The sequence below is a fragment of the Dromaius novaehollandiae genome, chromosome 3 (assembly GCF_036370855.1).
Source record: "Dromaius novaehollandiae isolate bDroNov1 chromosome 3, bDroNov1.hap1, whole genome shotgun sequence".
In the NCBI taxonomy this organism is placed as follows: Eukaryota; Metazoa; Chordata; class Aves; order Casuariiformes; family Dromaiidae; genus Dromaius; species Dromaius novaehollandiae.
This window is the reverse complement of record NC_088100.1, coordinates 61,272,448-61,286,758: the sequence shown is the minus strand read 5'-3', so window position 1 is coordinate 61,286,758 and position 14,311 is coordinate 61,272,448. Positions and strand designations below refer to the sequence as shown.

General features: G+C 37.3%; 1 protein-coding gene across 2 annotated transcripts in view; it reads right to left on the bottom strand.

Moving 5' to 3' along the window:
- Positions 1-1,351: 1,351 nt before the first annotated feature.
- The window catches only part of TMEM200A (transmembrane protein 200A), a 54,371-nt gene continuing 41,411 nt past the window's right edge, over positions 1,352-14,311 (bottom strand). For both annotated transcript variants that reach the window (XM_064508977.1, XM_026121071.2), the window contains one exon: positions 1,352-4,876. In XM_064508977.1, coding sequence (XP_064365047.1) covers positions 3,385-4,860 — 1,476 coding nt within the window. In that variant the 5' untranslated portion in view covers positions 4,861-4,876 and the 3' untranslated portion in view covers positions 1,352-3,384. The remainder of the gene's footprint in view (positions 4,877-14,311) is intronic.

Below are 14,311 nucleotides of genomic sequence, written 5' to 3'. Positions count from 1 at the left end.
TATCTTTTATAATAGTCTTAGGGAGAGGAAGGAGTTGAACTCTTTGGATGATTTCTTGATGAAGTTAATACATACAAAGGATGCGTTACCACAAGATCTTCCTCTGGCCATGCTAGATTTAAGGTTTAACTTTTTTTTGCAAAAAATAGCTTTATGGTGTAACTATACAATTATTTTCTGTGATGACAAGACTAGTTTAAAACTTTTCTCTCCAGCTTCTTTTTTAAGCTGCAGTGGTACCAGAGCAACCTACTGTGGAGCTGCATAGAGCATCTATAATAAAAATAAATCAAATTCAAAAGAAAAAAAAAGTCTGTGAACTAAATCACAGAGGTGCAAGAGCTTCTTTGTCTGGCTTTGCAAACAAAAAAATTTTTGGTGAAATTAAATCCTAAACTTCAGGAGAGATTCAGAGTTGAAGGGAGATGCCCTCTCCCTCTGCCTCAGCAACAGACTGAAGATAATATTTATGCTCTAAAGATAGAGTTGAGGTTTAGGACACACTCCAGTCTTCACCAGGTCTTTACTGCCCAGCTGGATCCAACTCAGAAGGCTACTGTTTGGATTAGATACTGCCATGGACCTTGCACCACTGTAAGGTTTTTAATTCCCCACGTTTTACAGAGGGTTCAGGCACCTTTGTCCTAATGTGATTTCTGCCTTCTATATGTTAAGATTAGTGTTCAGGCCTTTTGAACATCTACAAGCTTGTCAGACTCAAGCTTGAGCAGGAAATGCCCAAGGAATATGCAAGGATGCTAAGTCCTACATTTCCAGAGTGATCCCTAACCTTATGGTTGTATATCTGGGCAGAAATTAGGTCATAGCCAACTTTTTTTTAATATTGAACCTCTGGGTGGAATTAGCACCTTTGGCTTTCTGCCTTATGAACCATTTGACATGCATCTTTAAAGTTTTGAGATTTGAAAATTACTGGAAGCTAGGTTACCACTTTTAAGTTTTATCCTGTTACTTAATATAGTTTTTAAATGTAATAGATGAGCTTATTATTTCCAGGACATACAGTGAATGCTATTATCTGAATGAAATGCTCCATTTTGAGGTGACTTGGGAAGGTTTCTGTAGCCAGTCTGTCAACCACAGAATTTCATTGTACTGTACTGTGCTATTCTGATTTTTTGCTGTGAGCCAGTAGTTTTACTTTGGTCTCCCAAGTGGAAAATAATTGTTTCTAAAGTGAGGACATTTTTCAGTACCACATATCTATGTTAAAATTAAAAACTCATGCCCTGCTATACTTACAAAAGGACTACTGCTCTCAGATATGATAGTACTCAAAAAACAGTCTTTTAAGCTAAGATTTAATTTAGCTATTCAGGAAAGAAAAACGTACATCATTCGTTTTTAATAGTCTTTTCCATTTTTGTAAGCATACTTACCGCCAAAACTTAACAAGAACAAGATGGCAAGTTTCTGTATATCAAAACGATTTCTGAATACATTTCATATTACGTACAAAAAAATTAATATTAGAAATAATATGTTAAAATCAGCCTTTACATGTATATCACTGTCATTGAAATCCATTATCATAACCAAATATCTAGCAGCAAGCTAGTATGTTAAACACTATGTTAAATGTAAAAACACAATGTTATGATATCTAATTATGCTTTGATATGGAGGATCTGAGATTACAGAGGAAAAACATGTCTTACAAAAGATATATACATATACATTTGATTTTATTTCAAAAAATAGCAAATGTCTTAAGAACACAAACCAGAAAGTTTTTAAAAGCTTCATAGCAAAATATTTAGCCACTCTGTTACAATATATAGGCTTGAGGTTCTAACAAGTAACACTATGCCTCAATCCACTGAGCAGGTAATGCTCCTGACACACAAACATCACGTAGTTGAAATGTGGAGCTGAATATATTAAAAAAAAAAAAAAAAAAAAAAAAAAAAAAAACAGAGAGGGTATTTTTATCTTTGATCTTTCATGATCAGCTGAAGTACAGTAACATTTTAACATGTTTGATTGTTTTGGGGAAAAGCTATTAAAATAATTCCTGAGCATTTAGATTAACTGACTATATCAAAGACGACAAATTAAGACCAATATCCTGGTAGGTGAGCCATGCAACTAGAAGTCATATTCTCCAGCATGGCTGTCATGGCAGTATCACGGTCTAAATGCCTTAATGAAATACAGGAAAATTTTCTGGTACACACATTCAGATTCTTATTTTCTTCAGCAATACCCTACAACTGCCAACTGCAAAGCTTGCTTCACTAAGAAAAACATTGTGTTAAATGTCACTTCCTTTTACAAAGTCTTGTAATGCAAATTACCATAGCTAAGCCTCCAGTAAGCCATCATGCTAATGATTATGTGAAATATCTAAGTCAAAATTTAGTCAAGGGGCTTTCATACTGTGTTAGTATAAATATTGAATCGTATGCTTTGTTTCATTATTTCAAACATAGAGATCTAATTATAAAACTTCTGGCTATTGTAATAAGAGGCAATATATTCATTTTCCATTATTCTCTTCAGATTCATGTCATAATATCATTTTACTATTCACCAGGTTTCTAAAATCATGCTGACATTCATCTTGTGCCTATGATTTTAATTGAATCTGTATATTTGGATTTTAAAATTGTTGCCAATCAAAATGCTTTAGATAACTAATCCCAGAATTCAGATTTCTTTTCCTTGATTATTTTATATATGATTTCCTGGAATTACAATATTACATTATAATGACTGTAGAAAGATTATCATACAAAGCATACTTAATAATTCACAACACTGGTATTCAACTTGACCAATTACAATGAATTCACAAAAATGGTTTTAATTATGCCTACTCTTTTCTATCCACCCACCCAATATGTAAACAAGTTTCTCACAATGATAATGGCAGGTTGGTAGTTACCATATCATAGGTAAAAGACAACAGCTAGGATACGGGCCTGAATTTGACAATTCCAGTATGTGCTCATTTCCCATTCTAGATTGCAAGCACCATTTTTAGAATCTTGCAATCATTCAATAAACAGAACTTAGAGGTAAACAGAGCTTTTATTCTAATGCAGGCTTCTGGAATCAAATTGATAAAAAGTAACATGCTTATATAGAACAGAAAGAATAGTGACTTGGAAAAAAATGGAATCAGTGGTACCAAAACTATCTGAGCAATGATAATGTACAGTATTGCAGCTGTATGTTACTAAGACAAAAAACTCTTGGCATTGCCAAGATGAAGATCTCTGCTCACACAAGCCAATTTTAATGTGCTATCAAGCATTTAGTTAAAATCAGGCTTGTACTAGTTTCACTGAAAAGGAAACACTTGTCAAAATGTTTTTTTAAAAAATACAGTATGATATCTTGTAAATTGTAATTTAAATATTAAAACCTTGTTTCAGAAGTTCCCCGCTTTAGGTTGTTACTCAAAAACTCATCATGTTCAAAACTCAAATTATTATGAGATCTTGATATCATAAGAAGCTTTTCCTTATTAGTAAAGTCTTTTTTGACTGATGCTTGTGGCACAAGTAACCTATCCATTGGGTCCTCTTTGTTTTCTAGTTTCATATATCCTTTACTGTTACTTCGATCCAGTCTGGGCCAGCTGGGATGTTTCCTTTGTTCAGCTTGGACAGTGAGCGTAGATGGACCTCTGTCCAGGTCCAGGGACTTCGAATGTGAAGACAGAAGATGCAAAGATGTGTTGGACCCAAACTGTTTTCTGGCAGCACCAGGTGATAAAAGCTTTCCTGTGCTTGGTCCAAGAGTCATAGAAGATTTGAACGGATCAGATGGAGTGTCCACAAACGAATTATGTCGTGGTAGCATGGTGGTGACTGGTTTGTAGGATTCATTGGTATCAGTTAATGGAATGGCTAGAGAATCCATCGACAGATTTCTAGACCGACTTCTAGTGATCTCTGAGTCCTCGGTTATGTTATCTATACTGGGTTCATCAATAACACAGTTATTCAGTTTAATTACTGGCAGCGTGAAAGCACTAATAGAAGATGATACAATGGATTTTGTTTCGCACTTTATAGAGCTCGTGTTTTTGTCATTTGAAGCCTTGCTGGAGTGAGGGCAAAGTCCAAAGACTGAACCAGATTGCTCAGACAGCAAAGGTGGTAGAAGGCTAGCAGTGGTCCTATCTTCATTTAGGGTAATCTCATCTTCTTCGGCAGAACTATCCATTCTAAAGTTACTCCTGAAGCCAGAGAAAGGCGCAATTGTGTTTGCGGCCAGCCGTGATGCACATGAGCTCCCACCGGGCCTGAGTTCTCCTTCCCCCAACAAGCCACTGAAGGCACCACTCAGCTGCCTTTGTTCCTTGATTCTCAGGGTGTGGATGTCTATTACAGTGGAGTATATGTCTCTCATGTGAATGATTTTTGTTTCCTTGTCACGGTTTTCATGCAGAATTGCATTTGCGCAAATAAAAATGAAGATTCCAATGCCCATAGTAAAAGGACCCAACATTTTCATCTTATCTGAGTTCACATGCTGTTCAAAGAAACGAAGTAAAATGCTTCCTTGGCTTCTTAGGACCTGAGTTTCATTTATTGATAGATTATCTTCAGATCCTAGAAGCTGTTCCTTTTGGGGCCAGTATCCAAGGATGGCCATTGCAATTCCCAAGAATGCAATAAGCACTCCCAAAACAAGGAAGAATCCCGATGGGGAATAAAGTCGGATTTTGCCTCTGACAATTACTACATCGGCTCTGGGCCGGCGTCTAACTGGTTTCTTCTCCTCAGAAGCTGGTGATGTGGCAAGATTTACATGTTGCTGAGATCTGGCAGAGTCTTGCCTTTTTAAGGCAGCCAGTCCTGTTATGACTCCTCCAGTTGCTATCATAGTTCTATACTATGCCCTGAAAAAAAAAAGCAAAGCAGAAATACTTATGCAAGCTTGCGTGTGGACATATGAATAGCACTTCGTTAATCTGTAAATATTTTTTGATACGTAAAATATTTGTGACTTTTAAAAAGCTACCACATTTTAACTGTTCCACATAATGGCAGTTTTCATATGGCTTTTGAAAAAACTGGCCAGGAGACTTTTAGCACTGTAAATATAAGTAATAAATCTTCCATAAATGATGCAGATATTAGCAGAAAGGCAGTAATCTTAGTGGTGGTATGTCAGGATTAGAGATGAAAATATTCAAAAGTCATTGTATCTAGCTTACCTCTAAATGGGTCTCCAAGAAAGTCAATAGCATACTATTGCCTCATATGAGCTTTAGATTATTTAGGCATTTTAGCTAGTAGCACTTTTCAAAACTTCTATGACATACAATTATGGTGAATACAGATCATGCTACATATCCTCTTTAAGAGATTTTTGCTTGTAGAAATCCAGCATACATTAATATATATTTATTCCATCATTTAAAGCAGCTTTTATTAAGCTTATTCAGTTCATCTGAGTCCCAACTACTTGCCTTTCCTAATAAAGCTCAACCTTTCTTTACGCAAATCTAGATCCTTCTTCACCCCCACTTGGCTTTTCATGGACTATAAAACATTGCAGCTCAGCTTAGTTTACCAGGTAACAATTTTTCACCAATTTCAAGTTCAGCAATTCAAAGCGTCATCATTTTATGAAAAAATTTTTTTAATTTTAGACTTATTTTCATAACTAGTTGTCTACTATATGGGAAACATTAAACAGCATGGCTTTAAAAAGAGGAGGTCATATCTGATAGTTCAGTATGAGTAGGATTAACAAATGAAACAAAAAAATTCAGGATTATTAAATTTTATTTTATACAGCATCATATAATCAGGCTGTAAAAGAGTTTCTGAGCTTTTTATTAATGATTATTAGAATGGATGCTATATAATATTATAGAGTATAGTTAAGATACTATAAGCAAGGTATGAAAAAATTACATTCTCTTTGGTGGCCTTACTAGACTTAGAGAGAAAGAATGGTTTCTGTTGCAGATAAAAGGGCTCTACTTAAAGGTGGAGATGGTTTAACAGGCAGACAAAGCCAAAGCTTGACAGGGTGAATAAAGTGAAAGGCAGAAAAGCAGAGGCAAAGCAAACTGGTAACTGCCTGCAAATTACAGGCAGTAATTTGAATCAGTTATCTGAAAATATTTATCTCTTTAAAAAATTCTAGCAGTACACACATGCAAAAAAGATGAGCTATATTATGGTCTGAGAAACAGACGGGCTGTATATTTGGACATTATAATAAATTCCCAAAGATGCAGCTGCCACGTGAAATATCTAAGAACAGAATTGGTCAAACCTGCCAGTTGTGAACTTCATTATGAAATTAATAGAAAGTTTGAGACATGTGGCCAAGTAGAAGCACTAATCCAGAAAAAATGTATCCAGTGTTCATTACTACCTGTTAAGCAGTAAATCAGATGACAGGCAGAAAGAGTGGCAACCCAAACTCCCTCCCTGCATCATCCTAATTAAAGGACAGAATGTTCCCCCTCTTTCTGTGAGAAACTGTTTTGATACAAAGGAAAGACCTTGAGTAAAGACCTCAGGTATTGATGCATACATTATCTTCTGAATTTCTGAAAGAAAAATTCACAGGATTATTCCAAAATCTTAGAAACTTCAGTTGTAGTTTGGGGTTTTGTATTCCTAAACACTTTGGTAATTCTCAAGCTTTGTAATTAACTTTCATTTTTATGCTATATGGGGAATTTCAGTAGTCCAAGACAACTCTTTTAAATACAAAAGCTTAAAAATTTGCCAAAGAAGGTTATTGTGAGTTTGGTATTTTTAAAAAATGAAAACAAAACTTTCTCATGCCTATGCGCTTAAGGGTTTCTGCCAAAACAAAAGAACATTCTTCTGTAAAACAATGTTTTGAATCCCCAGGCAGAAATAAATAGGACTTATCCATCATAAAAGCTGTTGTATTTTTTTATGATTCAATTAAAAGTAATTAATTTTCTCTATGAAATAAATTAATAGAATTATAGTATCACTTTACCTAAATGAATAGACCATTTACCATATAATCTAGTTGGTTCCACTATTCTTTTGCAGCTTGCAGATCTTTGTGGGATAAGAGGTTTCCCTGTTCACGTGGTATTTTACAGGTGGGCATAAACCCACTCTGTCCATTCTCAGTGCTGCCAAGAAACAGCCCAGGAATGTCAGGTACTGAATCCAAGCTCTGCCTGTCAGCACTATGCTTATCACCGCTACCTGGATTGCACCAGCTGATGCAAAGGGTAAGCACAGTAAGCTCACATCCACTTGCTAAATATTTTAAACACTCCTCTAGTATGAATTCCCCTCTAACCCTGAAAGTATAGACAAAAAAAAAAAAATCCTAAAAATTACATTTTGAGGTATGTTTCTATAGCAAATTCTTCGTTCGCAGATTTTACAAAGATTTCAGGAGAAACACATCTCAGTTTCATTAGTAACTGTTCTCCAGTAAGTTTAAGGATGGAGAGAAATTGAGATCTCTTAAAGTGGGAGTGAAAGTGAGATCCCTTAAGCCACCTGGCTCTCTTCCTTCTGGTATTTCAAGCGAACAACAGATTGTTCCCCTAGCCCACTGTTCCTCTACCCACTTCACTTGTATCAGAACTTAGACTTAGGTGAGGGAATCTGACTGCACAAGATGCAAGTGTATTTTATACATAGAAAGTGTCTCTTTTGTATTTGTGAAGGTCACATCAACATTATTACATCTCCTTTCCTTACAGCTTCAGTTAACAGCTGAATTTTGATCCCTTTTACATGTAATAAAATCAATGGTATTCATACAGACATATTTGTATAAGACAATTTCATACAGACAGCTTTTCAGAAACTCATTACAATGAAATGCATTTAAGATGGGAACCTTTTTCCGGAAAACATTATATTTAGAATAAAGTGACATTGTAGATACACCTGAATTATTTTGCAAATCTATTTAGTTTCACCATACAACAGCCATAATGAGTACCAGTGACAACTGTTGGTTCTCAGTAATGAACTTAATGTAACAACTGCATATAGTATTACTAAAAAATCTGAATTCAAGCATCTGAACAAACAAACCTTGGAAGACTTTGACTTGGAAGCAAGGTAAGATTACATTAAGAGCTCAGGCACAATTCTTTTTAGTGGCACTGCGAATGACACACACTTGCTGTAAAATGAATCAAATAATGGTAAAATGGATGTGGAATGCAGGAAAAAAGAAAGGCATAGGACTGTAATTCATTTTATAAAACATAATTATCTTCCTGATATAAAGGCACCACAGTTGTAAAGCTTCTTTTCAAGAACAAATGTTGAGTGTTTTTTTTAAAGCTTCTGACTCTCCAACCTTATAGCTGTTCTATTTGTTTCATCTTCAACAAGAACATCAGTTCCAGAAGCCTAGACAGTAAATGGTTTTAGTCTTGAAAGGGACAGTGGCCCAGATTTACCTCTACATTAACACTGCTTTGTGTTGGGCTGTTGTTACAAAGTGGCCCTGACACTAGCTCTGTCAACCACTCAAACATCACCAAGAAAAGTCTATCTCAGTAGAGATCCAGTAAAGCAGCTCCCACTCGCTCTCTCCCTTGCTCCCTCTCCTCATTGCTAGCACAGAGAGAATGACTCAGGCTCTTGATGCTTTAATTGTAACTTCTTTAATAGCCCTCAGCAAGATGTGCTTTGCCTTTAATCCAGGCTGTAGGCTAAGCACAGTCCTGTACATCTGGAAGGCTTTCTAGGAGTGGCCATACAAAAAAACAATAAAAGATGGAGTAACAGGTCGCTACGTGCCCCCTAATACAAAGATAGAAAGGACCCATCAAAAGCCACTACCACACAGACAGATTTGTCCGACAGGAGCCTCAGTAGGGCCTGCAGAGGACAGTATGGCAAGGACAAAGAAAAGGAGCCTGAGGAAAGGATTTGGATGAGACCAGAAAAATATGGGGGGTACGGAGCCATGAGAGGCTTAGATGAGGTGGTGCCCATCTAAGAAGATAATACTGGAGTCAGAGGAAAAAAGTCATGCAGGAAAGAGTGTGGAGCCCAGATGTAAAATAGATAATAATAAAAGAAGCATCAGTCTGGGATTTGGAGTGAAACCTGCTTCTTTCTTCCATTACATTGGCCACCCAAGTCAAGGCTGCCAGGGAGAGTGGAAGGGATTCTCCTTTACCACTTTTCCATATGGGGAAATGTTGCTCAAATGCTCAAGCAAAGGCTGTCAACTTAAGAGAGAGGGTAAAAACAGCTTTCAGAAAAGAGTTTGTTGTAAGTAACCACTAGATGTGCATTTACCTAGAAAGAAATGAAGTGTCTTCCTAACCAAGTCAGGAGGCCAAACAACTCACACATCGACAAAGAAACAGAGGCACTAGATTCACCGTGTGATACAAAGGTAAGGCGGAGGTAAATTACCATAGACAAACTGTGTAATTTAGCACATGTGGATCATAATCACTCTTATCTATTTTCTGTATTTGCATCAGTACATCAGGTTACCACTGATGATCAGACATAAATATGGTGTATTTACGCTACTAACATTGCCCATATCTGACTTTGCCAGCCTAGAGAAGGGAAAAGAGGCAGCAGGCAGGTGAGCTGGGCACCTGCCAGAGCAGCTGGTGTCTCCAGACAGCTGCAGAGTACAAGGCAACTTGAACAGCCTAGAAACATCCACAGCTAGGCATGGCAGATAAGACTCACTCAGAGGCCTTTCAAAGGTAGGAATCGTCCACCCAAGCTAAGCAGATGCAGTGTGGGTGGGAGGTACCACAATGGGATCTGAAAAACTGCCCTGTGGCCTCACTCAGTGATTAGCCCAGGTATAAGAGACTGCAAGAACCTATTACAGACTAGAGATTTCTGTTTTAACAGTAATTCAGACAACATCAGCTCTTAACACAATGGCTCTACTCTAGGCAGCCTAGAGAACCAAAGATGTGTGCACAAGAGCAAACATTCAGGGGAAGGAACTGGCTTTATAGCGTCTTATAATGGCTCCTGCTAACTTCTCCTGGTTCCACAAGCTACGAACTATTTATTTCTCCTTAAGAGCTCACCACTTTAATAACTCTCTCTTCTCTCAAACCACTAGCATCAACTTAACTGTACTGGTATAAACTAACTTTTTCTTTTCAGAGACTGTCTAACTGATAAGCAACTAATTAAGCTCTCAGCAACTGTTGTCAACTTGCAGTTAGCTTTGAAGCTTGATGTGTCTATTTCAGGTGCCTGAAACCTTATCTGATTTTTTCAACTATTTTGGTACAGTATTTTGTAGATATTAGTTCTACCTACAACTTAGTCATTTGAACACAAATACAGTGATTTAAATTATACTGAGATCTTACATTTAATTTTAAATGTGTACCAGCAGCAAAGACAGGAGACAGCCTGAAGAATACCAGAAGAGTATTTCCTTAATATTATTTGTTTTATCCCGGATACATTTCAGTGTCCCTTATGACTTACAAACTTTGTTGTTTGCATGAATACTTCTTTTACTAAAAATATGTGGAACACCTAGTGGTTGGAAAATGACTGAAACTTATTTACATGGAATTATCTGGACTGTACATACTATATCGCTGTACTTTAGCTTTACGTAAAACTGCAAAGATCGAATCGTGTGTTTCAGCCAAGAATGAAGGTTAAATGCTGTAAGAAATAAAGTGTAACAGAACCTGGGTGATATGACCACAGCATCTCCTGTATTATTATTTCAGCTGACTAGGAAGTTTATTTCCTGCTGGAATTCATTCTTGCTAGTATTCATTATAGTTTAAGAGATTCAATTCCAAATTTTAACGAGAGGACAAATTTTAACATCAGGAAAAGCTTCCTTTACCTTTGATAAACCCAGAATGAAAGAGGTATAAGAGAGACTATTTACCCATAAAATATTTCTTAAAATCCAGAATGCAAATGATAATGTAATAAGAGAACTGGCAACACAACAGGACAAAAAAATCAGTATTAAGCTGTATTTGACAGAATACATCTATATTTTGCTGTTGAATGATGTCTAATATATCTCTATGCATTATCTATGCAAAGAGGCTGCCTTTTCATGCAATTTAGTCTTCCTCAAAGGCAAAAATTTGCTCTTTTAGACCAATTTTATAGACCCCAAGGGATTAATCTTTCTGGTAGAGGTAACACAGCAACAGCCAAAGAGAGGGCAATTCCACAAGAAGCAGAAAAATCATCCCAAATTACATTTCTATTTAGTAGTAGTTTCACAAGCAGCCCCCAAGTGCCTAACATATCAATGGGACTACCTTATCATGCATTTCTCTCCTCCTATCTATTTCTCAAAAAATGAGCTGACTGAACAGATTAAAAAGGAGAAGTAAGCAAGAGGCATCTTTTGTATTCATGATTACAGGTATTTTGAGTGTACCTTTAACTGACAATGGGTGAGATGAAAGCGCATGAAATGTGGTACTAAAAAGCTTCATAACCTCAGCTGAGATTTTCAAGTTATGTTATCAAAAGCCAAGGACAGAAAATTGCATGCCTGTTTAAAACATTAAAGCTTTGAAATTTCCAGCTGAAACAAACCCTTTGGGTTCAAATTCCCTTTAAGGTTGCCTCTTCTAGGTTGTGAAAGGATAAGCTTAGGGACTAATCATGTTCTCTTAACCGCCACTAGTTGCCAGTCAGATTATGGAAGTAGGCCAAATCGTGCAAACAGTTTCACAGCATAAAAAGGGCAGGCGGTGCATGGGTCATGCAGTGCAAGAACACCGGGGTATCTTGTGACAGCAGTAGCAGAAGGTCCATAGAAGAAATTAAAAACTGAGGTTTCCTGGATACTGGTGCATCATGCAGCTGCATCAAATGGTCTGTAGTTGCTTTACAGTAACATATTAAAGAGTAAAAGCTTTGCACTCATAAGTTGAAAACAAAAGCTTGGTATTAAGGATACATCAAAATCTTTGAGGAAATTTGTGGTCTGACTGTGACCCATTAACCTAAAAAATCTAAGCACCTTGGTCTGGCAGTGGTTTTCAAGCCTGTACTGTACTGGTCCAAGCAAGGCCACAAGGGTCCATCGCTTACCTCTAAAGAATCTAGGAAAGATAACTAGGAAAGGCATGTCAGCACATTATATATAGACACTTCTATATAAAGTTAAAATTTTTAGTGCTTTAAGGAATCCAGGGGTCCGTAAATTGTAAGGGATAGAAAAACACTGAGCTAGAATGCATCTGGAGGATGAACCAAATACACATTGGGAACAAAAGGTAAGGAGCTTATTGTTCCACTATAGAAAGCTGAATATTGAAACATACACTAAGAAGAGAAAAAGAATTTTTAAATAACAAATCCAGGCTTTTATGAGAGTTATATAAATCAACAGCTCTCATTTTGGTACATATTTCTGTAACTGTACCGTCACATATGCTTGGAGCATATGCAAAGAGGTACCTTTGTTATGTACAAAAAGCCACAGTTCCCTTTCATGAAAGTGACTTTGACTCAACTTTCAAAAGTGGCAAGTAGCTGTTGGAGCTCCCTTCTTTTACTATAGGTTGGGACACTCAGACGGCAAAAACAGTATCAAGTGATTATTTTCCTGTATTTGTTATACTCCCAGTGAATATATCAAATCTGTTTGGGATCACATTTATCATATTTAATTAGGAAGCCTGGGCCATGGCACTTCCTGTTCTGAGCTTTATGACTGTCTACTTCCTTGTCTTAAAGCACAACTCTCACAGCTTGGAAAGTTCAAGTATGATTGCAAATAAACCAGCTTCCTAATCTAGCCTTCCCCAAGCTGTTATACTAAGTGTATGCATAATGACTCAGTAGACAGGTTACCAAATTACTCCAGCTCACAAAAACTACAGATAAAAAAAACTCTACTCCTCTACTATTATTAAGAACAACAACAACAAAAAAAAAAACTGGTAAACACACCAGTCTTATAAAATTACACTTTATTACTGTTACACGAACCTCTTAAGGAGAAGTAGGACTTATTCCAAGGAGGAATAGGACTTAGTATCACTACCTGAACTTTCACAGCTGATCAGTTTGCATCCGCAGGAATGCAGGCCTCTCCTTCCTTTGGAAAGCATAGAGAAGTGAGCTTGTAGAGTGCCATTAGATATTTCAAAGGAAATTTTGCACTGTACTTTCTATGATAGCTGCCTCAGCAGGTCAGAGCCCTGGTTCATTTATGCAACGTGGATATAAGATCATAAGATCACTGGATAATTCAGGCTGGAAGGGGCCTCAGGAGATCTCTGGTCCAACCTCCTGCTCCAAGCTGGGTCAGCCCTGCAGTCAGATCAGGTTGCTCAGGGCTTTTTCTAGTCATGTCTAGAAAACCTCCAAGGACGGAGCTGGCATAATCTCACCAGGCAACCTGCTCCTCTGCCTGCTCATTCTCATGGGGAGAAAGTTTCTCCTTATACTCAGTCTGAACCTCTCTTATTGCAACTTATGCCTGTTGTCTCTTGTCCTAACACCATGCCCCACTGTGAAGAACTTGGGTCCAAATTCTTGATGACCTCCTCGTAGGTCCTGGGGGCTGCTGTTAGGGCCCCCAAAACCGTCTCTTCTCCAGGCTGAACCAGCCCTGGTCACTGAGCCTCTCCTCATGTCGCCAGTGCTCCAGCCTCCAACTACCTCCGCAGAACTTATTCCAGTCTACGAATGTCTGTCTCGTACTGAGAGGGGCCAAAACTGGAAGCAAGCCACAAGAGACCCGATCCTACCATTTTATTAATGCAAAATTCTGTTCTGAAATCACCTGCAATTTTATTTGGTTTTAAAGTAACTTGAAATTGTGAACCAATAACTAACTATGGAATTTGAACTAAAAATTAGAAACTCATGAATATTGATAAATATCATAGTTAGTTAAGTGAGGGTGCCTGTTACTAACATTTGTGGAATGCCATGATTGCATTCTTTCAGTCACACAAACCAAAAATCCCTTTTGAATTCTTTCATCACTTCAATTATTTGCCATACACATCATTTATTTCAACTAGTATTCCAGGGTCAAAAGCAAGGTGAACACTGAGCAGTACTGCATAAAGACGAATGTCTGAGCTGCTTACTCTCTTTGCTATTACTTCTTCAGCCTGATTCTTTCAGTGGGTCAGATATTGTAATTCTGTGCAAAATCAGCAACTTTCAATATTGGAAGCATTACACAGAGCTCCTTAGCCACTCACAAAAGCACAGAGCACACATCAAAGAGTAAAGAAAGCAACCTGAGTTTCTGTATTTTGCTTTCAATACACTGCTCCATGACTTGGCCTAGATTTGTTCTACAGGCTTGTGCCTGGCCCCGTTGCACTCACTTTTAAATTTGTGCT